The sequence below is a fragment of the Amphibalanus amphitrite genome, unplaced genomic scaffold (assembly GCF_019059575.1).
Source record: "Amphibalanus amphitrite isolate SeventyFive unplaced genomic scaffold, NRLGWU_Aamphi_draft 000475F_arrow, whole genome shotgun sequence".
In the NCBI taxonomy this organism is placed as follows: Eukaryota; Metazoa; Arthropoda; class Thecostraca; order Balanomorpha; family Balanidae; genus Amphibalanus; species Amphibalanus amphitrite.
In genome coordinates, this window is record NW_024881969.1 from 222318 (window position 1) to 250203 (window position 27886).

The 27886-nt window shown below is 52.3% G+C and overlaps 2 protein-coding genes across 3 annotated transcripts; one reads left to right on the forward strand and one right to left on the reverse strand.

The window, feature by feature from the left end:
• Positions 1–1861: 1861 nt before the first annotated feature.
• On the reverse strand, positions 1862–7462 carry LOC122392225 (proteoglycan 4-like). The gene is made up of 4 exons (XM_043386855.1): positions 7099–7462; positions 6313–6615; positions 2932–6084; positions 1862–2534 (listed from the first exon to the last, which is right to left on the reverse strand). The coding sequence occupies exons 1-3, from the start codon at positions 7281–7283 to the stop codon at positions 2934–2936; spliced, it is 3639 nt and encodes a 1212-aa protein (XP_043242790.1). The 5' UTR covers positions 7284–7462; the 3' UTR covers positions 1862–2534; positions 2932–2933.
• Positions 7463–7792: 330 nt separating this feature from the next.
• LOC122392226 (valine--tRNA ligase-like) lies at positions 7793–27766 on the forward strand. Of its 2 annotated transcripts, none has more exons than XM_043386856.1 (22): positions 7793–7840; positions 8746–8882; positions 9281–9476; positions 17538–17669; positions 19663–19777; positions 20166–20343; positions 20606–20797; positions 21123–21247; positions 21507–21652; positions 21925–22041; positions 22516–22640; positions 22910–23016; positions 23188–23310; positions 23587–23709; positions 23967–24111; positions 24412–24541; positions 24745–24907; positions 25254–25457; positions 25765–25879; positions 26132–26289; positions 26996–27142; positions 27543–27766. In XM_043386856.1, exons 2-22 carry the CDS (start codon positions 8756–8758, stop codon positions 27609–27611), a joined length of 2937 nt encoding a protein of 978 aa, XP_043242791.1. In that variant the 5' UTR covers positions 7793–7840; positions 8746–8755; the 3' UTR covers positions 27612–27766. The 2 variants fall into 2 exon arrangements, with proteins under 2 accessions (XP_043242791.1, XP_043242792.1); XM_043386857.1 differs by lacking the exon at positions 7793–7840 and adding an exon at positions 7853–7899.
• The last annotated feature ends 120 nt before the right edge of the window (positions 27767–27886 follow it).

Genomic DNA, 27886 nt, shown 5'->3' on the forward strand with positions numbered 1-27886 from the left:
AAATGGCTATCTCAGTTTTTTTGAAAATTTTGGATTTTGGCCAAAAATTTTCCAAAAAACTGACTTTTTTGGGAAAATATTTATAAAATCCAAAATTTTAAGTTTATCGAAAAAACCGGAATATATGTCAAAGAAGTGGTCTATGTGCACCTACATACCAATTTTTAGAAGAATCGGTTCAAAAATGTGGGAGTTATTCAAAATTTTATGACGTCAAGACACACAAAAATTTTAAAAAAATGATTTTTTGGACGTTCTAGACCTCGTACGGAAACAAAAATAGCACCATTCGATTCGCCGTGAAAAACTGCATCGAATAGACACCTTTTTAGGCCTTAACAACCAACTTCAAAATTTGACCTCACTTGACCTGACCTTGACCTGACCTCGACCTGAAATTCATCCAGAGGTGGTCCATATCACTTATTGAGTGTGCCTATTGAATTCCATGAGTAAAATGACCCATAAAACATGTGTCGCACATGCCCTTTTCTATATTTTGTTTTTGGTGACCTGACCTGACCTGACCTGACCTTGACCTTGACCTTTGAATGACACTGTGTGCAATGAATATTGTCTTGGTAGTCTAAGAACACGTTTTGGGCAATCAGTCTCAGTCCATTATTCGGCAACTACGGTGCAAGGCCGATACTGTAGAAACTTGTATTTTGTACCCTTGACCTGACCTTGACCTGACCTCTGACCTACTTAAGCAAAAAAATTTGGGCTCTTAAGATCCGCCTTGTTGAGAGCTTTCTATTGCCGTTTTCCCCGTCTTTCTACGACCATCGGTTCGGAAGATAGACAGGGGGCAGAATCTGCCCCCCCCCAGCAGGGCGCGTATGGCTGAATAGCCCAGCGGGGCGCGGGTTAACCCACGAGCCGCTGGGGGGGGCATAAAGTTGCCCGCCCTTTACGTTTTGTGAAATATCTCCGAAACCTGATGAGCTACGAACTTGAAACTTGGCATAGCTTCAAATGAATACCTAGGCAATGTTTGAGGAAAGTTTGGTGGTTGTAGCACCTAAGATGACGTCACAGTGACGTCATAAAGTTTTGTCGTTTTCCGATATGGACCGTTTCTGATGACGCTGAGCATGAAACTCAACTGTAAATGAACTAGACAGCACCTGGCACCTGCTGTCATCCTAAAACATCTAACTACACTTCCATCTAGTTTCTGACCAATTATCGACCCTTTATATTCGGTCCCATATATCTGATGTATCGTGAGGATTATGAGAGTCGCAAATCTATAATTTCACTTATGACGTCACTGTGGCGTCATTTCAAATGGGATCGACACCAAATTTGGACACAACCTCGGCTATGTATTCACGAAGATGTGTGCAAAGTATCGCTTCTCTACCTTTTCGCGTTGCGACGATATCGTCGCAGAAGTAAAGGGGGGGCAACTATATGCCCCCCAGCGGCCGGCGGGTGGCGCGGAGGCCCAGCGGCCGCCGGGTTAAGAAAATGGCGACAGTACAGTCTGTCTTAAAAGTACCGCGCAAAGTGACGGTGGATCCATCGAGCCTGACTGAGGAAGGGCCTGCTAAATTTGGGTCACCGAAGCAATTGACATCCTCGTCCATTCCCTAGGTCAATTGGTCGGTGACTTTCAAATTAAAGCAGGCCCTTCCTCGGTCAGGCTTGATGGATCCACCGTCACTTTGCGCGGTACTTTTAAGACAGACTGTACATAGCGTCGCTTCCTCCAGGGAAAAATTGCCTTTCAACCGTGCTTGCCTGCATGGTTGGAGACAACGGGATCAATACATATAGCAACGAATGAACACAGCTGCATGTCATTTTCCTTCTTGGAAAATGGCAAGACTCGATCGATATCACTCAAAACCAATTATTCGAACAGGACTTGTATATTTGGCAACGCAGAAAGAAAAGAGTGTTCCAGGCCGCATGAGTTGTGGGTTGATCAATGATCACACACTCAGCACGTAGGCAGGAGCCCTCTTTGAAAGGTCAAGAGGAAGGCTTACACTGCGAGAGCCTACCAAGAAATTGAAATAATGAGTTATTCATTATGCGGGCTTGCATCGCAAACAATCAGCAGATCAGATAAAATCATGTGAAACGGCATTCTATGAAGACGAGGAAGAATGTACAGCACATCCAACCCCAAGTCCGTGACAGAAGCACAGATTGGGGCAGGACAACCAGTGACACATACACCGCGCTTCTGACCTACTAGCACCTCAGTCCTTTGTACATACATGTTCATCGCCGATAAATTACATCCGTCGGCCACCCAGCGTCGAGCTACTCTACTGCAGCGCTCTACGACCGCATCCCGGGGCCGCTGTTAGCTTCAAGCAGACTGGAAACAAAACCTAGTTACCTAGAAAAACAAGGTGTCCGCACAGCGGCCGGGACTGGGACGGCACGGGCCGCCACTTCACAACGGTTCGTCCGAGCTGAACAGTGTCGGCGGCACGGGTCGTCCGAGTCAGGCGCGCCGTGACGCGAGGATTCTCCCGGGGTCGAGAGGCGACAGCTCCATTCAACAGCGGTGTCTGCAAGAGAAACAGTCGGCATTAATACGGTTGGTTTAGTTATTAGCGACATAGCTACGGGGGCGAAGCGTGCCTGATACAACTGGTACGAATTTTGCGAAAGGAGGCGTATTTATAGAGATATGGTAGCGACTTGCAGCGGCAATTTATGCAAGACGCAATGATTCAGTAATCAGTAAACAAATGAAACATTACTTGATGTTTAATCATAAAAAACTTTGTCATTTCTAAGTGTTTTCGCGAAAAAATCAAGTTGCCAACAGCTGCACGTGGTAAATAACTGGCTAAAACAACGAAAACTTGATATTTATTTTAGCTTAAAGTTCGTACGTGATTCTCACTCGAATCAAACATAACTAGCATTACTATCGCTTAATAAGGCTGCGCCGTTCCTCACCGTCAGTCGCAGTTCTCCAGCGCCCGGAGCGCGCGGCGCGGCCGGTCTGAGTGCTCCGCAGCCTTGCGCGTGCGGCGGGCGCGCTGTGGCTGGGGCCACGCCGGCGAGGGTTCGGCGCTCGCCGGCGGCGTGCTGCCGTCGGAGTCACTCTCCACTATCAGACACAGGCGGCGGCGGCGGCGCGGCGCCACCTCTGCCGAGCTCTCCCGCTCCGGCTCGGCCGCCTTCTGCGCGCCGCGGGTACTTCTCCGTCCGGCCGGGGCGGCGGCGGGGGCGGCGGCGGCGGCGGCGGCGGGGGCAGAGGCGTCAGCGGCGGCGGCGGTAGCAGCGGCGGAGGTGCGACTCTCTCGGCGGCGGGTGGGCCGCTGGGTCTCCTCAGCTGCGGCGGGGACGTTTTCGCTCTCTACGCCGCTCTCCTCCGGCTCCGTGTGCCGCGTCCGCCGCCCCCTGCTCCGGCCCGCTGCCGGCTGCGGTTCCGGCTCCGGCTCGGCCGTCTCCCCCGGCTCCGATTTGGCCTGCTTCGCCCGGCCACGGCGCCTCTTCGGAGCCTCCTGTTCTGCGCTGGCCGGGTCTGCCAGAACGGACTCCTGTGAGGTCGTCTGGTTTTCGGATGATGAGTTTGTGGCTCTGGTACGTCGTCTCTTGGGCAGCTCCTCCGCGGCAGGTGCCGCCTGCTCAGACTGCGGCTCGGTGGGTGTCGACTCTGGCGCGGCTGTCAGTTTCGCGTCGCACACTGCGGTCTCCATAGGCTGGGCACCAGAGCCCTCGTCAGACGCTACGGTGACCTCAGTTACATTCGTCGACACCTCCTCACTCGTAGCCTGCTTCCCCTTCTTCGACCGACCAACCCGCTTTTTCGGTGCCTCAGTCTTGGGCTCAGCAGGTTTCGACTCCACCACGTTCGTCAGAGCTGAGTCACACATAGGAGACTCCGCCGGGTGTGAAGTGGCAGGCTCCTCCGGCACATGCATCGGTGGTACCTCACTCGAGGCCTGCCTCTGCTTCTTAGAGCGTCCGCCCCGCTTCTTTGGCTCGGCGAATGTTGATTCTTCCGCGACACACACAGGAGGGCAAGGAGGCTCCGTAGGATGTGAAGAGGCGCCCTCCTCAGACACAATAGGGACCTCCGTTACATTCGTGGACTGTTTCTCACTCGCGGCCTGCTTACCCTTCTTGGACCGACCGTCTCGCTTCTTAGATGCGCCGGTCTTGGACTCGGTGGACGTCGATTCTGCCGCGTTCGTCGGTTCTGAGTCACGCACAGCAGACTCTGCAGACTGCGGACCAGAAGCATCCTCGGACGCAGTCGGCAGCTCAGACCGTACCTCACTCTCGGGCTGACTCCCCTTCTTAGGCCGACCGCCCCGCTTTTTCGGTGCCTCGGTATTGGGCTCGACGGGTGTCGACTCTACCACGCTCTCGAGGTTCGCGTCACACACAGCAGGCTCCAAAAGCTGCGGAGCAGGGCCCTCCTTGGACGAAACAGACTCCTCAAACGGTGCCTCATTCGCCGCCTGCTTATCCTTTTTAGAGCGACCGCCTCGCTTCTTAGGTGCCTCGGTATTGGGCTCGACGGGTATCGACTCTACCACGCTTTCCAGTTTCGCGTCACACACACCAGGCTCCGCGGGCTGCGGAGCAGGGCCATCCTCGGACACAGCAGTCACCTCAGGCTCAGACGGTGCCTCACTCGCGGCCTGCTTTTCCTTCTTAGGACGACCGCCTCGCTTCTTAGGTGCCTCGGTCTTGGGCTCGACGGGCTTCGACTCTGCAGGGTTCGTCACTTCTGCATCGCACGCAGTTGAGTCTTTAAGCTGCGGGCTACCGCCCTCCTCGGACGCAACAGTATCCTCGGTTACATTTGTCAGCGGTACCTCACTTGGAGCCTTTCTCTCCTTCTTAGGGCGACCGCCTCGCTTCTTAGGTGCCTCAGTCTTGGGCTCAGTAGGCGCGGGCTCTGAAACCGACTCCACGGGATCCTCGACAGCGACAGCGGACTCTACCGCTGGAGCGACCTCGGTGACCGACGGATCCTGTGGCGCGGCCTCGACCTTCTTGGCGCGAGCACTGCGCTTCTTGGATACCTTCGGCGCCGTCTGCTCTTGGTCTGCGGTTTCGACTCGCTCAGAATCGGGGACATCTTTCTTTGACCTGTCGCGTCGTCTCTTGCCAGGTTGCTCCTCGACGACCGTTGGCTCCTGCTCTGACTGAGCCGGGGCTGGAGCTGCTGGCTCTTCATTTTGGACCGGCTGTGTGATCGGACCTGGCTCAGGCGCCGGCGCTGCCTCGACTGCCGCCGGCGCAGTGGTCTTCTTACTCGGTCCCTTTTTAGCACGGACTTTTTGGGGGACTTCAGCCGCGTCCTGCTGTGGAGGAGCACTGGACGGGGCGTCTCCGTCGCCCTTCTCGGCCGTCTCCGCTGCCGGCGCCACCTCGTACGTGTCTCTACGGACGTCACGGGGCGACACATCCTTTGGCGCGTCCGCCGCCTTGGCAGCCAGCTCCTCAACTGGCGCCGGCTGCACGTTCTCCTTGTCCTCGGCGGCCTGCAGGATCGCGTCACGCGCGTCGGCTGCCGGCGACGGCGCCGGGCCCGCCTCCCGTCCGGCCGGCGCCACCGGCCGCTCGGCGCTGTATGTCACGTTGAGCGTTGTCTCGGCTGCCGGCTCCGACACCTTCTCAGCTGCTGAGTGAGGGAAGTCGGTGTTGAGTACGCTCTCGATGTACTCGCCGAGCGCCTGCTCGGGAGTCTTGGGCGCCGGGATCAGCGAGCGGCGCCGGCCGGGACTGGCGTCCGTGGAGCTGGCGCTCTCCGACGCGCCGCTGTCGGACCGGCCGCGAGGCGAGGGCGGCGAGCGGTCTGCCGCGACCGGGACCGCCGCCGCAGTCGCCGTCAGCGCGGCCGCCGCCTTGGGCGCCACCAGGCGCGGAGAGCCGAACATTTGCACGCGCTGCGGCTGACTGGCGGCCGGCGGGCCCTTGCTGGGCGGCAAACTGGGAGTGCGCGCCAGCTGTTTACCGGTGGGGATGACGTTCTGTTTGGTGGGCACCGGAATCCGACTCCTGACGGCGCCCCTACCCGGGGATGCTGACGGTGCGGACAAAGCGCTGACCTCGCGAGGCTTGAATACCGGAGGGCGCGGCTTCACAAACCTGAAAAAAACGTAAACACATCGTCAAGATCATATATTTGATATTGCTGGCGTGTGTGCAGCTGAGGTGGCTTGAGAGCATTGTGACAAGCAACTTTATCGTATTCATTTGTCGTATTTATCGTATCATCATTTATCGCCATTGCTTATGCGCTACCAGCCAAACCGGGAAGAAACCTGAGACTAAGAGGGCTATTGAGAAATAGCATTAATATGAAATCGTTTATACCTGACATCCTCCTGCGAGTCCTGAGACAGCGTAGAGCAGGTCGATATATCGCCGGGGTGCGACTTGCAGGGCGAGGACGCCAGGCCGGCCAGTCGCTGCTGCCGCTCACGCTCGGCCTCGCGTCGCGCCGCCAGGATCTGCTGCTGTTTGAGCACCTTGCGCAGGCGCGGGTAGAGCCCCTGGCTGCCGTACTTCTGCTCCAGGTGCGAGATGAACGCGGACCAGACGCGCGGCAGCCGGCGCGGGTCCACCACGTCCGCCGCCGTCGGGGTCAGGTGCGCGATGCCCACTCGGTTCAGTAGCCTGTCCCACAGCATGAGAGGAGACATGTCACTGACAAATGTTTTCATAATCCACAGCTTTTAGTTTCCCCAATGTGATCACTTAGTTTTAATTATTGACACTAGTCTGGCCAGACTTAAAAAGAACATATCCATTACAATTTTCATTGCCCTGTCTACTGACCCCAAATGAAATGCTTGAAGAAAAGGCTATTAAAGCATAAAAAATATTGCCCAATAAAAACCTGACCAGCATGATAAAATTTATCATTAAGTAGGGTAAATGTTCCCAGGCCAAACCATACCTCACGTCCCAAAAGCAAAATGATCTGTTCGCTCAGTTCTTCGGCTATTTTAAAGGATTTAAGCATTTAACTTAAAATGCATGACAGTATAGTAGCTCATAAACAAGGTGCAAATTAAAAACCCAGCCCAAGATGACTGAACTGCTCATACAACAGGCATCCTAATCTCTCTCGCCGCACACACCAATTATCAAACCCACCTTAAAATTTTCTTGCATGACAATGAGATTGATGCATTACCACAGTCCCATGTTTCATCGTACATTAAACACAGACGAGCATATATTTTCAAAATGAAATCTTTGTCCTCCTTGACGGGAAAGCTAACTTTAATCCCGGCAATATCAGTCAACTTTGAGCCTAGCTCTTCCAGCACTGCCGCCATGGCTGTTGTAGGACAATAAAAATGTGTGAACACTGAAGTCAGGCTGCAATATGTAGCCTTTTCAAATTACTTCGCAGCATATGCATAAAACAACACACGACACGCGAGAACTCCCACGACTCCCACACACTAAAGTTGTTTTGAAAATTCAAAATGGTTGCCAACGAATCTGAGTAACCATGAACTAAAACAAACACGTTTTATTTTTACATTTGATTCTATTTTTACATCTCATCTATAGAAGCAGTGATTTGATTTTTTTTTTGAATTTTCGCTTTAAAAATAATTCTTCAAAAAATAAAGAGTTATGAAAAAGATGCAACAAACCATAGTTTTTATTCTTGTTGTTTCACTAGAAAAGTGGCGCAGAAAATACAGAAGTAAGCCGTGTTCATTTGTGGTTTTAGTGCTTGTATTACTGCTTACACATGCGCTAATTTTCATTTGAAAGCAAGACACCCGTCCAGTAACAAGCGTCAAAAAGAACAATCTCTTAATGGTCACCATTCACATGCATAGGATGAGAAAACATTGAGGGCTTGATTGAGAGGGCCTCGGTACAAACGTTTTTTTACATTTTCATTGTGCAAAAGGCTCCGTTTGTCACAGCATCCCTGTACTATAGGCTCATGCACCAGCAGCCCTTTATGAATTGATACTTAAGTGTTTATAATTAGCACAATTGTATGCACGTGCGAATCAGAATCCAATCCAGTAAGCCAGTCTGCAAAACATGGCAGGGAGCTCGACAAGATTTTCGGGGCAGACAAAATCCTGCCCCGAATCAGAATGCTGAGTCCAGGGGCAGCCCAATTCCTGCCCCTAATGATGCAAATAATGTAACGATATACTGATGTAGGAAGCAGTGAGAAGCTGAGAAAATCACTTCTGTGTCAATTTTTTTAACTTCTGCACCAGATTTTCCTGTTTCTGCCCCAACCTTCCTGAAACCTGCCCCTATTTCTGCCCCAACCTGTGGTGTCTGCCCCGACGAGATCTCGTCGAAGCCTGCCACGTTTTGCAGACTGGCCAGTAAGGTGGTCTCAGTCTTGGATGCTGGCGCTGCAACAGCAAGGGCCGGCACTTGGGCCGGCATACGCTATATGAGTACGACCAAATAACTAAGTTCCGAAAATTCCACAGATTTTGATTCCTTATGAACTGCTAACAAGTTTAAAGCAACTCACATAAATGTTGTTTTATCAGTTTTGTCGGAAAAAGAATACCTACCACGCAGTCTGCTGAGGGCTGTACAGTGTACATTGACATAAGGATATCATCACACATAGTTGAGTCCTTAGGCTGTGGATGACAGTGCTTGTTTTTAATTATTTATAGGCATTATTTTAATCATACATTGAATTAAATGTTTTTTTTCAGAACTATTTCATGCACAATACACAGTTGTCCCTAGGTGCATAGGTAGCTATGTTTTATCTTAAACAAAGTGCCCATGTTTCAGACTCACCAAAATGCTCAGCATATTTCATAGAAGAACCTGGGTTTGCGCTGGCGGATTACCATCACCTTTTAGAGTGGCTCAGTCCTTAGCAGAGTTTGGTACATCAACACCATGCCCCAACAGTGCTGATCTTGATGGTAAGATTTTACAGTTCAGAAGTGAACTCTGTTATTTGTGGTGCTAATGATAATGGAGTTGATATGCTTTTAAACACTTGTAAATGAACTGAACAAGTGAACATTGCATCATTGAATACATTCAGCAATGTAGTTCTATTGTGTACATGTGACATTCCTTCTTTATAATAAATGAACAACATACAGTTAGTGAATAGTGATAAAGGCCTGATTTCTGTTTGTCGATAAGAATCAATTTTCTCATTTTTTATAGGTCTTCCTTTGTTCTTGCCACTCCCTGTCCATTTCTCGCCATTTCCACTCTATTTCCTCCCTGGCATTCCTCCCTATCTGATGTGATTCATTTTGTGACCTCATAAATTATTCAAACTCACCCAAGTACATTCATGCGCCCTCAGGTCTGGCCAAAGCCTATGAGCCTGCAGCTGTAGAGAAGAAGTGGAGTGACCGATGGAAGGATGACGTCACTGGTGCAGGACCCGATGACGTCGCCGGCAGTCGGTTCTCATTGGTCCTGCCGCCACCCAACGTCACAGGCCGCCTTCACCTGGGGCATGCGCTAACTATCAGCATCCAGGACGCCCTCTGTCGCTGGTAAGACGCTCAGTTTGGGTTCTCTATCGTTGGTAAGACTCTATCGTTGGTAATCGTTGAGGTCTTCTATCGTCGAGGTCGTGTTGGGGGGTCCTCGTTCGCTACTGACTATCGTCATGACAATCCGTTATCACTGTTGAGGTGGTATAAATCGGGGCTGTGGATGTGGAGTCTGTTAGGGTTGGGGTCGGACGGAGTTGACAATTCTTGCTGAACCTAGTCAGAGTTGGAGGAGTCGACACAATTTTACCGACCACGTCTTCAGAGTCGATAAAATTTGACCCAAAGTCATGCTCTTAGCTTATGAAGTTAACTCGTTTTCGACCGTTCATCATATGCGCTGCACGTTGATATGATATTGAATCATTCGAGCTTGAGAACCTCGGAGACTGTTGTGAGCCCCTGAAATGCGGGTCTCTGTAAGCTGACTCCCCCACCTCACAGACTGGTATGGTAATATTCAGTCTTTGTCGGATGTTGTTGATTCTGCTGGAGTTTTATTACCTGTCGAGGACCCAGGGCTGGCAGCTCTGAGCTGCACCTCAATATATGTAATGTAATGTTTTGAATGCTTCAAGAAATGTTGAGGCAAAAGAAAATCTGCAGACAGAGTCACAAGTCATTTCACCATTATGCGGGCTTTGGGATGCTTAGAGTCGGAGTTTGAATCGATTCTGTGAGCCCTGAGTCGAGTTTAACTGAACAACTACCGACTCCGCAGCCTTGGAATATGAATAGCCTCTGTTTTCACCATACGGGCCCTCTCGACAAATCACTGACCGGCCTCTCGGTAACCTAATAAGGTCACCACTACCAGGCACCTCGCCACTGGCCGATATTGAAACGGATCAATGGATGTCTTGAGCCTTATAGGCCCATCGAGCAATATGCATTGAGATGCTAAGTGTAGCGCGTAGTGCGCTTACGTCATGTGACTACCTCGCCCGGTCGCCACTAGAGGCGCTTGTGTTGGAATACACTCAGTTGACCGCTACATCTGGTGACAGCGGGTGGGCCGCTCCGCAGTCTGAGCCCCACACCATGGATGGTGAAAGTGATACGAGAGTGCAAGTGCTTGTACCGCCGCAGCCTAAAACCGAACAGTGCACGATCACCGATTACATCGACTACTTTGAGGCTGTGGCGACGGCCAACGCGTGGGACGATACTGTGAAAGCCAGGATTTTTCCTGCGCTGCTCGGTATGGGCAATACTGTGCTGACAGACTGCCCGGAGGCTGACAAAAAGAGCTTTGCCAAAATCAAAACGTATCTCACTAAAGTTGGAGAGCCGTACCGTGATGCGTTTATGCTCGATTTGTTTCGTGTTCGAATGGCTGACCTTGAACCGGTCGAGAAGTACCGTGACCGTGTGGTGACTTTAGTTGAACAAGTTTACCCGCGGTTTGCAGCGAGCAATAAGGCAGCTCTTGCTCGTGATTTTTTTGTCTGTGGACTGCCAGATCCTATGAGGGCAGCAGTGTTGAACTCTGGCTCCTGCCGTAAGCTGGAAGAGGCTGTCAACTCAGCGCTGATGTGCTTCAGCCTCAGCGGCCGGCTCGGGTCGCGCGGCTCTGGAGGCGCTGCCGGTGGTGATCACGTGACCTGGCGCACGGTGCGTTCGCCGGCCGCTCCGAGGGGAGGAGTGAGGAGCGGCGACCCGGCGCGGTCTGGCCCGAGGGCGGTATGCTGGCGCTGCGGTATTGCTGGTCATGTGCGTGCACAGTGCCGCGCTCCCGGCGACGGACTGTCTGGTAGACGGATGGAGGGCATCGCGGTTTCACCCGTCTCCGATGATGGCCGTGTCTACGTCGACATCGACATCGATGGCTGTCCGATGCAGCTTCTGGCAGATAACGGTGCCACCGTCAGCTGTCTGCCCACTTCTTTCCGGCCCAACTCCATGGCTAAAGACGACTATGTTATCGCTGCCAATGGGTCGAGAATGCCTGTGTATGGTCTGCTGAACTGCTCTGTCTCGCTCAGTGGCGCTACGCTGATGCACGACTTCATCATCACCGACGTGCAGCGCGGCGTGGTGGGGGCAGACCTTCTGCAGAAGTTCGGCGCGTCCATCGACTTCGACCGTGGAGCTGTGCTTGTCGGTGTGAATCGACACCCAGCTGGCGCGGCCGACAGTGTGACGTCACCTGGCTCCGGTGGCGCCTGCGTCGGAGGGACGGTCGTCGCGCCGGTGGCGCCATCTCTGGGCTACGTTGAGACTGCTCAGAGTGGGGCGCCGCCTGCGCCTCCCTCCGCTCCGGTGGCGCCATCTGCGACTCCCTCCGCTCCGGTGGCGCCATCTGCGAGACACAGCGTGAAGGAAGATACTGCCGCCGGTGAGGCGCCGCTGCTGGACTGGGAGGAGGGATGCTTCCACGAGGTCGGGATGCTGGCTACCGGTGAGGACTTACTGAGCGAGTGTGACTTTGATGATAGCAGCGATGCTTCGTGTAACGGACTTGAAAAGCTTAAGAGCCAGTTTGCGGACGTGTTCAATGGTCTCGGGCGCACCAGTTTGATAGAGCATAAGATAGAAACAACATGTGACCAGCCCATAGTGTGTCGCCCTCATAAACTGCCAGCGGCCTATATGTCTCGAGCTCAAAGTGCAATCGATCAAATGCTTCGTGATGGGGTGCTAGAACAAAGTGACAGTGACTACATGAACCCCGTGGTGCTTGTTAAAAAGAAAAGCGGCGACATACGTGTCTGTATTGATTTCAGGAAACTGAATGAGGTGACGGTGAAAGATCGTCAGCCTGTGCCGCTGGTGTCAGACGTCATCGGGAAGCTGGCGGAGTCGACAGTGTTCTCAGTGCTCGATGCTCGCTCGGGATACTATCAGATCCCTCTCAGGGAACAGGACAGAAAGAAGACGGCCTTCCAGTTTAATGGCCAGCTACTGCAATTTCGTACAATGCCGTTCGGTCTCTGCAACGGTCCCAGTACGTTCAACCGTCTGGTGCAGAGGCTCACACAAGATCTGCCATGTGTGGCAGCGTATTTCGATGACTGGTGCATCCACAGCCGGGACGAGTCGTCACATTTGGAGGATCTGCGCTCTGTCTTGCAGAGACTACGAGAAGCTGGACTGACGCTGAACGGCGAGAAGTGCCGGTTTCTGCTGACATCCCTGGAGTCGTTCCTTGGCTTCAGCATCGAGGGTGGTATGATTCGACCGACGAAGGAGCACATCAGAGCTGTTGAGGCGATACCGCGGCCTGGCGATCAGACAGCTCTCAGGAAGTTCCTGGGCCTGTGCGGCTTCTATAGGTCGCACATCGCGGAATTCAGCTTGATTGCGAGGCCGTTGCACGATCTTTTGCAGAAGGGGAAGTCATTCCTCTGGGATGGCGCGCACGAGACAGCGTTTTGTCGGCTGAAGGCCCTGCTGGCTGAACGTCCGGCTCTGAAGATTCCTACGGAATCGTCACAGCTGTCAGTGCGGACCGACGCCAGCGAGAATGGCTTCGGCTGCGTACTAGAGGCAGACGGCCAGCCTGTGGAGTTCAGCAGCAGAGCATTCAACAAGTCACAGCGACACTACTCCGTAATAGAAAAAGAAGCATGCGCGATTGTACACGCTTTGAAGAGATGGCGTCACCTGCTGGTGGGACGGCCGGTAGGTACGTCTGTTCACGGATCACAAGCCTCTTCAGTGGTTGCGCTCCAAGAAGGATCTGACTGGTCGGCTGGGTCGCTGGGCGCTACTACTGGAGGAGTTCGACATCAGCATTCATCACGTCGCAGGATCTGAACATGTCGTCCCGGACGTGCTCAGCCGGTCGTTCCCGGAGCAGCCGCAGTGTGTCGCTAGTGTCGCTGACTGGCGCTCTGAGCTGGCGACTGATGACGGCGTGCGCCAGCTGCAGGACAGGAAGCCGGACGAGTTCCGAGTGAACGGGCGTGGTGCGCTCTGCCATGTGCATCCGGTCTTCGGAGAACAGCTGGTGGTACCGCGGTCCCAACGCGACGGCATCATCAAGTTGCTTCATGATGACCCATTGGCGGGTCACGCCGGATCCAAGAAGACCGTTCGGCGTGTACAGGAGCGTTATTTTTGGCCGGGAATGACCAGGGATATAAAACAACATGTAAAAGGATGTATCGTGTGCTGCACTGTGAAAGATAACCCTGTTCCGACGGCGCCATTGACACCGGTAGACACGTCTGCCCTGAACGTGTGGGAAAAAGTCTCTGTAGACATTGTTGGCCCGATCTTACCGGTGACAGAGAGCGGTGCTAGATTTATCGTGGTTTGTCAGGACTATTTTTCGAAGTGGCCCGAGATGACAGCCCTACCGTCGACTGAGACGGAGGTCATTCAGAGCTGGCTGTTTGATCATGTTTTCTGTCGTCATGGGTTTCCGTCTGAGATAGTAACTGACCAGGGGACGCAATGGATGAGTGCTTCGTTTAAACAGTTTTGTGAAAAACTAGGCATTAAGCATAGGACGACTTCTCCGTATCACCCACAGTCTGACATGGTCGAGCGTTTTAACAGAACACTGCTCAATATGATACGGTCGTATGTGGGAGAACACAAGGCGAGTTGGGATCAGAACTTACAGTCGTTGGCCTTTGCTTACCGGACCGCCGTGTGTGAGACAACTCAGTCAACGCCGTTCGAGTTGCTGTTTTGTAGACGCGCGCAGTTGCCGATTGACACGCTCCACTCGAGTATGCGCGAGGTGACGAGCTCGGGTCTCATGGCTCGGCTGTCTGATGTGAGGGCTACGGCTCGTGATGTGTCGAAGCGAGCAGCGGCGAAACGAGCAGACGGGTACAATTCGGCGAAACATGTCAAAGTTCGTGAGCTCAAAGTGGGCGATGATGTATTTTGGAAACGGCCTATTCGCAAGGTGGGTGTCTCGCCGAAACTGCAGCCGATCTGGTCTGGCCCGTTTACTGTCACCCACAGAACGTCTGATGTAAACTATCGCATCCGAGACTCTGATGGGAAATCGGTCGTTGTGCATGTAAATAACCTGAAAACCTGTCACGTGCCGCATGTCGCTGGACGCGGTGTCATTCGTACGAGAGGCAGGCCGCCGCTGAAGACGCAGTAGGCATAGTGTCTGTGTCTCCGTGCTCGTGCCTCAAGTGTCATTAGAAGCTTGTTTTTTTTGTGGGGGGGAGGTGTGTGTTGAACTTGGTGGGGAGGTGTAGCGCGTAGTGCGCTTACGTCATGTGACTACCTCGCCCGGTCGCCACTAGAGGCGCTTGTGTTGGAATACACTCAGTTGACCGCTACATAAGGTAATTTATTGACATTTAAGAAGTCAAACATTGCTGTTCAAGAAATGACTCTGTGAGTCTGAATATTCCCGCGACAGTATGACTGTTCGAGCCTGGGGCAGTGGTTCTGTATTTCCATATGCTAATGATTCCGTCTTTCTGAGTAGCATTGGACCGCCATAGGACAATTATGACAAAATAATTTGCGCCACGCTCCTCAACTCTCTGTCCAGTTGTGTTAGGTACACCATCTGTTGAGGAGCGAATGAAAGATGTGTATATTTGACATTTGTGTTATCATATGCTGCTGTTCTACTCAAGTGCACTGCAGTACCTAATGGCAACTCACAATTAATTAGCTGCCGCGTTTCCCACACCGTCTGGTGTTTATTTAGACTGGGTCTGTCTTACAACGAAATCTACGTGCGCTTGACTCGCGCTATGGCGATAAGAGGAGAGGTTTAGGGCGTGTTCGCAGTCTCCTCGGACGAAAAACATTCTACGTCGTCCGACCAATCAGTTCGATAACCGCAGCCAAGCCCCCGCCGACCTTGAACGGCATTGGTCACGCGACGTAGAATTTTCGTCGTCCGGGAGACTCTGAATCTGGTTCGATCTTCTTACGATACATTGAATCTGATGATGCGGCTATTTCCACATAGGTATAAGAATGTGATGAAGTGCTTTAACACGTGTTAAGATCGTTCACAAGATTAAAACCAGCCGTAACTAGGGACATCGAGTGTTTATTTCTCCACTTCACGTCTGTGTACGTTGGAGCTTGTTTATACATCTGCGACATGCACCATGTCATTAAGGCGCGGGTCTACCCCAGTGCTGTTTGGGCGTCCACTAGCGTATAGTCATTAGTCAGTCACCCGAGAGGGGTCAGTGGTGCAGAGGGCGGTCCAGCTGTCACTCAGCCTTGTGTCGTTACACCACCTGGAGCAAACCGTTAGTGCTCGGATTCTGCCGACGCCCGTCCCTGAAGGAGCAGACTATATAGTGCGGCGGGCTCACCACTAGTCTGAGTAACTCACCAGCCGCTGCTTAACACCTAACGTCCGCCGCTCACCGTCTCACCGGCCGTCGCTCACCATCTCACAAGTCTCCAGCTCACCGTTTGACCAGCAGCTCACCATCGCCGCCATGTTTCGTGCGTTCGAGGGCTCTCAGCACGCGCGCCTGTACGTCCAGTTTCGTCCCGAGCCGCCGGCGGCGCTGATAGATCGCGTGCTGCAGTTCGTCCGCCACTCGTCACCCCTGTACCGTGCTGTGGACGTCGGCTGCGGGAACGGCCAGAACACCCGGGTGCTGGCGCCGCACTTTGAGTCGGTCCTGGGTACGGACATCAGTCCCGCCCAGGTAGCCGAGGCGACCCGCAACGATACGAGCGGCGGCGTCGTCACCTACCAGGCATCTCCGGCGGAGGAGATCCCGGCGCCGGACGGATCGGTGAACCTCGTCACCGCCTCAATGTGCTTCCACTGGTTCGACCAGCAGCGGTTTTTTGCCGAGGTCGACCGGGTCCTGGCGCCAGGCGGGGTGGTCGCTATCTACGGTTACAAAGAGCCGTCCATTCGACTGGCCGATGGCACAGTGTGGACCGAGTTTGACGATATTGTAAGGGAGGTGTCGCACGTGCAACTGGCCAAATACTGGCGGATTCCGGGACTGATGGAAGACCTAACACCCGTAACCCGGGAGGCGGCGGCGCTAATCTCCTACCCAGAGATTGAGTGGGACGAGCAGAGTTACTTCATCGAGCGGCCATTCTCCGTGGAGCTCGCTCTCGGTGAGATTGCCACCTGGTCCTGCTTTCAGGATATGGTGGCCGCTTGCGGAGCCGCTGACGGCGACTCACTGCTGCGCCGCACCCGGGAGAAGATGTGTGCCCTCGTCAATGACGCCAAGAGTCGGGGAATCGATGTGGCCTCGGCCACCGAGCGCCGTCAGAGCTTTCTACTGATGGCCCGCAAACCGGCGGCCAAGTGACGGGGCGACGCTGGTTGTGCTGGACTGTCGTGAAGAGAGTCGAGGAAATGAAGTGGTGACCGGGTTCAGGGGGAGGGGCGACGTTTACATGAGTCAGGTTGTTGTGGAGGTGGATGCGACGACTGAGTAGAGGAGGTGGGAATGTGTGGTCTTTGTAGGACAGGGGAGGAGGCGTTGGCCGCGAGAGTGGAATGCTTGTACGTTTCGACGTGTCACGAGAATATGAAATAAACCAAAATGAATCTGTCTTCCCTCTTTCGTCTGAGTCTCGTCTGCTCTAATGTCTTTCGATGGATGTTTTGCTGTGGTATTATCCACTTTTTCAGGCGGGTAACTAAATTCTTCCGGTCTGTACCAAGCTGCTAACTAAATAACACCTTGTTCTGTGATAGGCGGGGATAGTAAACTCCCCTTCCTTGCCTCTCTTCGCCAAAGGTATTTGAATTCATGGTGGCTCACTCCTTGCAATAGTTGTTCCTTGCTGTTATATTTCAGGTAATTCAGCCACGGCCCGACCACTCTGCCAGTCGAATAACAAAATAACTGCCGTCCTTGGCGTTTTGTATCAGACGGATAACTTATAACTCCAGTTCCGACCACTCTATAACTGGACTCCTGTCGGGCAAAAAAACTCCCGTTATGCCCTCTCGTTAGCTGGCGGCTAACTAACTCCTGTTGGGTAACTCACTTCCGTTCCGTCCACTGTATGGCCGGCGGGTAACTCACTCCCGTCGGGTAACAAATGCCCGTTCCGCGGTAACAAACTCCCGTTCCGCCCACTCTATGACCGGCGAGTAACTCGTCCCCGTCTTTTCTCCTATCGCAGGCGCCGGATGCGGGGCGACGCGGTAATCTGGGTGCCCGGTACCGACCACGCCGGTATCGCCACTCAGGTCATAGTGGAGAAGTCAATGTGGGCCGAACAGCGGACCACGAGACATCAGCTGGGAAGGGAAGAGTGAGTGGGAAGGGACGGGATGGGACAGGACCAGTGGGTGGGACGGGACGACTATACGACACCAGCTGGGAAGGGACGAGTGAGTGGGAAGGAACGAGTATGGGACAGGACCAGTGCGTGGGACGGGACGACTAGAGGACACCAGCTGAGAAGGGACGAGTGAGTGGGACGGGGAGGCGGATGGGACAGGACCAGTGGGTGGGACGGGACGACTAGAGGACATCAGCTGGGCTTGGGAAGGGACGAGTGAGTGGGAAGGGGGTATCAGGGGGTGGGACATTAACGGGGAGTGGGACGGGGACGAGGAATGGATGCGAACAGAGAGTGGACTGGGACCAGTGAGTGGGGTGGGACGGATGTGTCGGTCCGATGGGATCGGTGTAGCCAGGGTCGTGGGAAGTCAGAGAACAAGCCACTGAACGCTCGGGACCATTGAGTGGAATGGGGCTAGTGGATGGTTTGGGCGTTTGGTGTGGTGTGAACAATGAGTGAAAGGAATAGTCAGCTACTGTGATTACATTGGTTGGCGTTTTAGAGGAACTAGTGAGATAATGTTGAAGGAAGTTTTGATGACTTATTGGGCTGCCTGGGTATACAGGGGTGGGCAGATAAATTGGGACAAATTTCAACTTCCTCTAAAACGACAATTTTTTGAGTTATAAAGATAATTTTTTAACATAAATATAGGCTAATGAATACTTTTCCATGTTATGGAGGTTGCGTTGTAATTTTGAGTCGGCTGGTCACAGAACGTGGGCTTAAGCAAGCCACTATCAACTTAGTTCGCGCGCACATGCATGCCAATACTCTAAGTATGCTCCATCAAATGGCTGAAAGTAGTGTGTATCGAACAGACGTAAACGTTGGAGGAAGAGAAGATATTGACTGATCCTTACATACCTATTGCATTGACACCGGCCGCTCCCCCGGTTTTCCAGGGGGGGGCTAAAAGGCAAAATTCAGTTAAATCAGAGGTTCCTCGCGAAAACAGTGGCGCGAGCTTACAACGAAGGTAGCCGCGCCATCAGAAAGCGATATACCAGCACCTCAAACATGCACTCTTAGGCATTGATGCATATCAACCTGTTAACATGGATGTTGAAGCAGCTGTGACGTTGAAAAGATTGTTTCCTCTTGAAGGGCTTGGAGAAGCGAGCAAGCACGTGCAGGTCATTTCTGACGATAGTATCCCCATAATCGAACATATGAACAACCGCAAACACCATGTAACATCGCAACCAGCCCAGAAGACGTGATCTTAGTTCCAAAAAAAACATGCAGCAGACATCGGTGATGGCATTCCACTCGGTGACTTCTGACGGTCACGTGGGGCCCCCTTATTTTACGGAATCGGGAGGGGGTTCGCCATTACAGGGTACCTAACCATTATTCCGGCAGTTCGAACCAACAAGATGGAAGAAGGAAACATCCTGCATGGGGTGATGCTCTTCGAGGAGTCAGCTCTCCGACATACAGTAAATTAAATACAAAATCTCCTGAAACGGAGGATCCCGCAAACTGTACCCAAGGGAAAATGCCCCCTTCCTCATTAAACCTCAGCCCACACAACTTCTGGTTGCTGGGGCGTTTTTGCGGGTGAGTCTAACGAACGTCCCCATGTGACTGTGGCGAGTCTCAGCAGCGCCAGTCGGCTACAATTACGAGCCATTTCAGACGGGAGATCTCGCCGCGCGTGCGGCCAGTCCAGACACCGATAAGGACTGATGCAGGTGCACCACGGTGACCATATTTGGTGATAAATGTGTAAAATTGGTGTGACAATATATGATCCAAATTTGAAATGCCTATGTTTACAAATTTCTAAGCTACGGCGTTCTGAATGTAAATATGTATTTTGTCCCAATTTATCTGCCCAACCCTGTATCTGCGTTCTAATTGTCTGCTTACTGACTTATGCAGGACAGGGTCACATACGTAGTGACTTCCAGTAGCGTAACTGATTGTACCGCTCCCCTGGCTGTGCTGGTCTCAGATTCCTGAAGCGGGTGTGGAAGTGGAAGTCGGACCGCTCAGAGCAGATTCACCATCAGATGAAGGCGCTCGGAGTTACCCTCGACTGGGACAGAGCCGTCTTCACAATGGACCCGGTACGTCGGCTATACAGTCAGCCTGACATCATCGGTGTGCGTGCAAGATGTCGTGAACTGTGCAGAGACATATTTATCCGTGGGTTATCGTATTCCGAAATGTAATTGACAACGTATATTGCGCTTGTAAGAATGGCATCGTACCCTTACTGTCACTGTCATTAGCGTCTTACCCTTACCCTTACTGTCACCTGTTTCCTCTCGATGACTTTACGCCATTTCACCTCCTTCCTGACGACGTCTCGTCGTCCTACTACCGTCGCTGTGACCGACAGACCATGTGGTCCGCTCTGACCACTCGCTCCCACCGACCATGTCTGCCGCCGTGACGGCTCGCTCAGACCCACGGACCACGTGGACCGCCCTGACCACTCGCTGTGACCCACAGACCATGTCTGCTGCCGTGACGGCCGCCTTCGTTCGGCTGTATGACGCCGGACTCGTGTACCGATCCGAGGCGCTCGTCAACTGGTGCTGCCATCTGCAGTCGGCCGTCTCAGACATCGAGGTGGAGCACAAAACGGTGGACGGCGCCATGGTCGACTTCGCCTACCGCTGGGAACAAGGTTAGGGAGACAGGAATGGTGAGATGTACGGGGTCAGGAACAGAAATAATAAAAGACGATGGTCTATAAGAGCGTCGAACGATCCATGATCTTGAGATTCGCACTTTTCCACATGCTTCTGGTCCTTCCCTCCCTCACGGAGGACGAAGGTGTTGAATTTTCCACGATGATCTATCTTTGTTCCTGTGTTTGTTTTCAGCCGTCACCGTTCCTTGCTTCACCGGCCCCGCCCCTTTGTCACCCCCCCCCCCCTCCGTTACAGACCCGTCCGAGGAAATAGTCGTCTCCACCACCCGTCCGGAGACAATGCTTGGCGACACGGCGGTGGCCGTCCACCCTGGCGACCAGCGGTGGGCGTCCTGGGTCGGCCGGCGTCTGACGCACCCACTGCGACCCGGAGAACCCACCATACCAGTCCTGGCGGACGAGAGCGTGCGGCCCGACTTTGGCACCGGTGAGCGGAAAAGGAGGTGACTGCAGTGGGGCTGGGAGGAAAAGGAGATGAGGCAGGCTGATTTTTGGTATGTTGTTTGGAAAGCAGAGTGGACGTGAGGCGATGTCTAATGCAGCCTTAGGGGAAGTTGGTGGAAGTTAAATTTACGTTTTGGGTTTGAGGGGGTTTCTCTAGGTTTTCCGTTTTTACGTAATAAATAAGTACGGGATAAAATCAAGAGATGTAAGGATTGCTGTTGAATTGGAATGCCTTCCAGACAATCATAACCTTATCAACAATAGACGCGGCGCATCTGTTGGTGTTCTACCTCTATTTCTAACTGCAGGCGCTGTAAAAATCACCCCAGCCCACGATCCCAACGACTTCGAAGTGGGAAAACGTCACCAGCTGGAATCACTGACCATTCTCTCAGAAGACGGCAGGATAAATGAAAATGGCGGCGAGTTTCAGGTACTCGTACAAACTCACTTTTCATTGCGACTCTGAGCCGCCTGTGCCGTTCATGGCATTGACGTCTTTACTCTGGTATTCAAGCAGATTTCGTTTTATGTGTGACAATGCGGCCGTACATAGGTAACAAGAAAGGAAACACAAATAGGTTGCTATGTCAGACATTTCTTGTCATTAACTGATACCGTCTGTTATGGTAGTTTTAGACTTGCATTCCATGCGAGTTAATAAGTCATTGACAACGTTTCCGCGCCGACAGGGTCTGACACGCTCCGAAGCTCGGCCAGCCGTGCTGGATGCACTGGGGCAGCGCGGTCTGCTCCGCGACCAGAGACCCCACCAGCTCTCCGTGCCCGTCTGCTCACGGACCGGTGACGTCATAGAGCCGATGGTCAAACACCAGTGGTGAGTCGGCCGTGCGAAGTACTCAGGGCGCCTTGGTAGCTTGGGTGTCGCTCCCGTTCCATCGCTGAACGTGCTGACTTTGCATACCGCCGCCGTAAATTCCTCTGTTTATTCGTAAAATTAAACTATTCAAGGTATTCAAATGATGTAATCCATATTTTTGTGAGTTAGATTCAGGCCTTGCCTTACTGCTTACGATATGATTCATGATCAGTGGTCTATCTAAAGAACATTATGCTCTCGCTTCTCACGTCCTCGTGCGCGTACTGCAGGTTTGTGCGCTGCGAAGAGATGGCAGCAGCGGCACTGGCTGCCGTGGAGTCGGGAGATCTGGTACTGGAGCCTCCGTCGCTGAGACACGTCTGGAAACAGTGGCTCCAGGAGTCCAGGTACTATACGGTCACTATCGCTACACCTTGATGACTGTAGCAATAGACATCCGCCGATGCAGACTGGAAAGACTCAGTCAGCAGCAAACCAACCGAGGTGAACCTCGACAGCAGTGGTGGTTGAAACTCGGTCGCTGATAATTACCTGAGTCGTGCTAGTGATGATATCATCGGACTTTTATTTTCGTTTTGCTGCAGCTAGGTGCATTTATTTTATGCTTGGGTGTTGTGGCCAGTATTCAGTGACCTGGCCTGGCGTTATTCCCAGGGACTGCTGCGTGTCTCGCCAGCTGTGGTGGGACTAGTGACCTGCGACGTGACCTGACCCACAGGGACTGGTGTGTGTCCCGCCAGCTGTGATTGACCTGTTAGCTGTGACCTGACCTCTGACCTGACCCACAGAAACTGGTGTGTGTCTCGCCAGCTATGTTGAGGCCAGTGACCTGTGACCTGACCTGCAGACCTGACCCGCAGGGACTGGTGCGTCTCCCGCCAGCTATGGTGGGGCCACCGAATCCCTGCGTTCTGTGTTACCGATCGGGACGGCGCGGAGCGGTGGACGGTGGCCGGCTCACAGCAGGAGGCCATCGCCAAGCTTGGTATGTACCGCCGGCGAGGGTTGGAGACTGGAGTATGGGAAGGTTCGACCTGGGTGGGGGGGGGGGGGGTGGGGGGGGGGGCGCTTACCAACTACGGCTGACGGGGGATCATTGTCGGTATGGATTTATGGGATGTCGAGGCCCTTGTTTATATGACCTCAGTGATGTCGCTGACTTGATACACAGACAGTGAATCATAATTCCGTCACTCGGCTACTATTCCGCAGCTCCTTACTTTTTTATAATCTGTTGTTTTTGTGCTGTTTCAGGTCTGCAGGCTGATGACGTCGTTTCTGTTCGGCAAGACGATGACGTCATGGACACGTGGTTCTCGTCGGCGTTGTTTCCGTTTGCCGTGTTCGGCTGGCCAGAACAGGTCAGTCTCCAAAATACAACTGAACTTACTGTTAATTGTTGTTGTTTTTTAATGCGTCTTGCTCATTGGCTGTGGGATGACAGTTGCACAGACAAGGATGAATTCTGTAGATATTTTATTAATTCCATTATTATTTATTTATAAACCATAACTTGTTCCTTCTTTCTTCAGACTGCCGACCTGTCCCGCTGGTACCCGCTCTCGTTGATGGAGACTGGCCACGACATCCTGTTCTTCTGGGTGGCCCGCATGGTGATGTTGGGTCAAACGCTGACCGGTCAGCTCCCGTTCAAGGTCAGAGGATACCGGGGAAGGACACTAGTAAAACATGGAGCGGTGTTTAAAGTTACTTGGTGGGTACAGTGTGTCTTGTGAGATATATAAACCATCCATGGTTAAACTATATGGTATAAAGTACCTGGTGTTAGCGTAATAATTAGTGGTCAGGCATGTGCTACCGACTGCTTTAGTCGATTCGACGATGTCACTAGTTAGGGAAGCGGTTGCTTAATAAAGCCCTGTCAGTTCCTGTCGCACAAAGTGATCTCGGATTCCGTGTTTTTCGGTCAGAAAGTGCTCCTCCACGGCCTGATATGTGACGCTCACGGCCGGAAAATGTCCAAGTCCCTGGGAAACGTGATCGACCCCGATCACATCATAGAAGGAGCCACGCTCGACCGCCTTCACCAGCAGGTAGGTGTTCACTGCGGTGCCTGGTGCCTAGCAGCTGTCCGCCAAGTACTGGTCGATCTGCCATAGGTCGTATTCAGGACGCTTTAGGGCTCTGCAATTATGCATTATCTGAGCGATAGAAATGGACGTGTTTCGTCGTTCATTTTTTCTCTTAGATTTCCTGCCCATTTTACGCTTAAATTTCGTGGTGCTTTAAACTTTTCTAGTGCCGCATGATTTATTGGGCAAGATTAAGAGTAAGATGTATTTCTTTTCAGGTGGACGACTCGGCGGCGCACGGCTACATCTCCGCGGAGGAGGCGGTCAAGGCCAAGGAGGGCCAGCGGTCGCTCTACCCGGAGGGCATTCCGACCTGCGGCGCCGACGCCCTGCGCCTCTCGCTGTGCTCAACCGACCTGCGAAGTAAGACCCGCCGCCAGTGCGCTATACTGGGTCCTGCTATCTGTGATGCCACCTTTGATTATTGATGCTTGTATTAAATTGCATGCTGTTTAATGTCAATGTCTGAGTTTATGATATTAGTACGGGCAAGGTGATGTAGTTATAACCGAACAAAATCATTTCCTATATGAATCCTTCAGATCAAACTCATTACAGTCTTCGGAACAGTGCCCTAGCATTACAGGGACTGTTATCTCCGCGACTTTACGCTCACCTCCCGTGTGCTGTGCTCTGACATCCGATTCGCCATCCACTCCACAGACACTGTGCTCAATCTGGACGTACGGGAGGCGCGTCAGGCTCGGCTGTTCGGAAACAAACTGTGGCAGGCGTGCCGCTTCGCTTTGGGCCACCTGGCGGCGAGTGGATACAAATGCGACGAGGAGACACGGTGAGCATACTCCCACCGACCGGTTCTGATCGCTTCTCATTTTTGTAGTCCTCCTTCGCCTTTCGCTAGCTTCTTCGCGCTGATCCTTGGACCTAGCCTTTTCCTGACTCACGCATCCCTCGTTGACCCCTTAATGCCTTCAGGCCGAACGCTGGACGTTCATTTTTCCCTCTCTAAACTTATCTGACCCGCTGTGCCCTCAGGCTGTCCCGGCTGGAGTCGGCAGTCGGCGCGGACCGTTGGATGCTCAGTTGCCTGTCAGACTGTGTTCGGACGTGTAGTACCGCCATGGATGACCACCGGTTACACACGGCGACGGCCGCCGTCCAGCAGCTGCTCTACAGGCAGTTCTGCGACGTGTATCTGGTGAGGGGCTAGCACCAGTCCGTGGAAAAGAGTTGTTCGTAGGGAAATATGAGGCAGGGGGATGATAGAAGCAGATTCATAATCAAATGGGAAAAGTTTTATCACTGGATGCCTAGCAAAGATACTATAGACGCACCCCTAAACCCCATATTTAGGCAACATTTTATGGTCATGTAAATTGCTATTTCAATCTGTCGTGATCATTTCGTTGCCGATATTTTCTTAGCCTTCTTTCGCAATGCCCGCTGTCCGTACGACGCACCATCAAGTTCAGAACGCCTCTGTCGTCTGTCGATCTCGTTCATCTCACTGACTCCCCCCTCCCCTCCCCGCCCGCCCTCGACAGGAGGCCGTGAAGCCGGTGCTGAACTCAAATGACGTTGCAGCCCGCCAGCGCTGCTGTGACGTCATGGTCTGTGTGCTGGACGCCGGCCTGCGCTTGCTCCACCCGTTCATGCCGCACCTGACCGAGGAGTTGGGGGAGAGGCTGACGGAACACTCGCAGGAGTCGGGACTGCTGCTGCGGCGGCCCTACCCTCGGCCAGAGCAGGTGGGTACCCAGCGGTAGTTCGACATTCGGATGCTTAGTGAATGTTGCCAACAACAAGAACACATACCAAACCAAACATCCATTGATAATTGGATGTTTGGTTTGGTATGTGTTCTTTGTTAGAATCCATACGCACTGATGTATACGCACTGATGTTCTGCTCTTGGTATTGTCAGAAAACACTGGTGATCGAACTTTCGGCATGAGTTGTCGGAATTCCTAAAAACTGGTGATCGGACGTTCGCCATGTGTTGTGCCTCAGAATACACGCTTATGTCCTCACATTTGGTACCTATCTTTGTTTCAGTACGATCACTGGCGTGACGAAGCTCTGGAGTCGTCGTTCACCACCTGTCTGGACGCCGTGAGGGAACTGAGAGCTATGAAAACCAAGTACAGGATCGGCAAAACGACCCCAGAAGGTACAACGGAGAGACTTTGGGTCGGGTTGTTAGTTGTTACTCATCGATGGCCCTAAACACGTTCTAAAAGAACTTATAATGGAGAGCTGGTTGGTGTCTTGAACTTGATTACTTTACCGCTTTTCGTCCCATACACACCCAACATGCCCTGCTGTACCCTATCCCTCCGTACACAATACCAGCTGCCCTACCCGCCCCTCCTCCTTACCCAATCTGCCACCTAACCTGTAACCCCTTCCCCACTCTTCTCAGTGTTCCTGACCACGGAGCCGGCACTGTGTGACCATCTGGCGGCAGTCGTCTCCACGCTGGCCCGCTGTCGGGTGCACGCCGCCCAGCCGAGGGAGGAGGCGGACCGGCGCCTACTGCCCCTGCAGGGACACCAGTGGAGGGCGCTGGTCGATCTGCAGGTGAGGACTGGGGCGCTGGTGGTAGACTGAGAGTTGGGCGCTGGTGGACTGAGAAATGGGCGCTGGTGGGCTGGCGGGAGGGTGTTCTTATAGATGAAGTGTGGAAGGCGCTGTTTGGCTGGGGGAGGAGAGCTCCTGCAAACAGTGTTCTAAAATTGGATTTCAATTGGGTGTCCCAACAAAGAAAAAATCCGAAGACAAAAGGAGATACATTTAGTCTTTCCGCAAAACTGCATAATACCATTTTTACCTCAGATTTTGTCAGAACCTTCACAGGATCTGAAATGAAATGATGTAGAGTAGATGCATCAACTGTCAAGTCATGCGTAACCTGGCAGCTGGCTGTTGAATCAAACTTTTAACATATTTCTTTAACAAATAAAGCCACTTATATTTTTAGGATGAAAATATTTTCCCCATCATGTGTGATTATTCACCTAAAATTCTGAAACATGGAACACTGCCTGCAAAGAGCATGTGAGCCGCGCATTAGCACCACGAGTGAGAATTGGCGTCTCTATAACCATATAGTGAATATGGCTGGAAAAAAAATAACCTCATTCGTTGTGAAGATTCGTGAATAAATTGCTTCACAGACTGAGGTGCAATATTTCAAAATGTTATTCGTTGAACTGAACCTTTATGCTTGTAAATGCATGTGTATGAACTATGAAGGAATGTTCAGCGACCCACTTCTGTTTCTTAGGATCACGTGAACATACCTGCCGAACTGGAGCTACTGCGGACCAAAATGGAGAAGGTGCGGGCGAAAATGGCCACGTCCGACGCGCTGATGCAGACTAACAAGTTCCGCCGCCGGCCGGTCAGGATGCAGCAACAGGAGAGGGAGAGGGTGAGTCATGGAGAGGGAAGAGGGTGTCAGGTCCTTTGGGTCACACATTCTGAAGGAAGGGAGGGATTCGTTGATTGCTCCGCGACAGTTCCTGAATAGAGTTGTCTTTGGATGTTGGGCTGTCCTTTTTTGCGCTTATTTTCCTTCTAGTTTCGTGACAAGTGGATAGATGTTTGGAAGGAACCCCATGACACAACCTCCTGGCATCCATGTCATTTAATTTGTGTTTCATTTGGCCGAAAGCATATAAACCGTCATGAGTTCATCATCATCGGAGATACACGATGCCGCCCATCAATAACGATGGAGTTGAAAACTATTCTGATCACCTATTCGTCAAGCTCAACCTCATGTCCGTGTTACTTTTAGTTGAAATGAGTATTTCCCGTTTTATTTTCAGAGAGTGATGTGGGAAGAGGAGCTGGCTCGTTTGAAGGAGTCCGAAGACGATCTCAGGCGTCTTAGTTGATAAATGTGTTTGCAATGCATATGACCATCATATTTACTCTACGCTAGTCAGTAGTCACAGGCGTTGTGTTAAATTGTTAGCCTCATTCTTACCATGTATTTTAGTCTGTGAATGATTGACGTATGTTTATAAATATACCGTCAAAGTGGAGCGAACCTTTTTGATTTGTGGCTATTTGAGAAAACGTCTTTCTCTGGCGAACTTTATCTGATGGCCTTTACTGTACTGTTACTTTTGTACAATGTACAATGTACTTTGTACAATGTACAGCACGG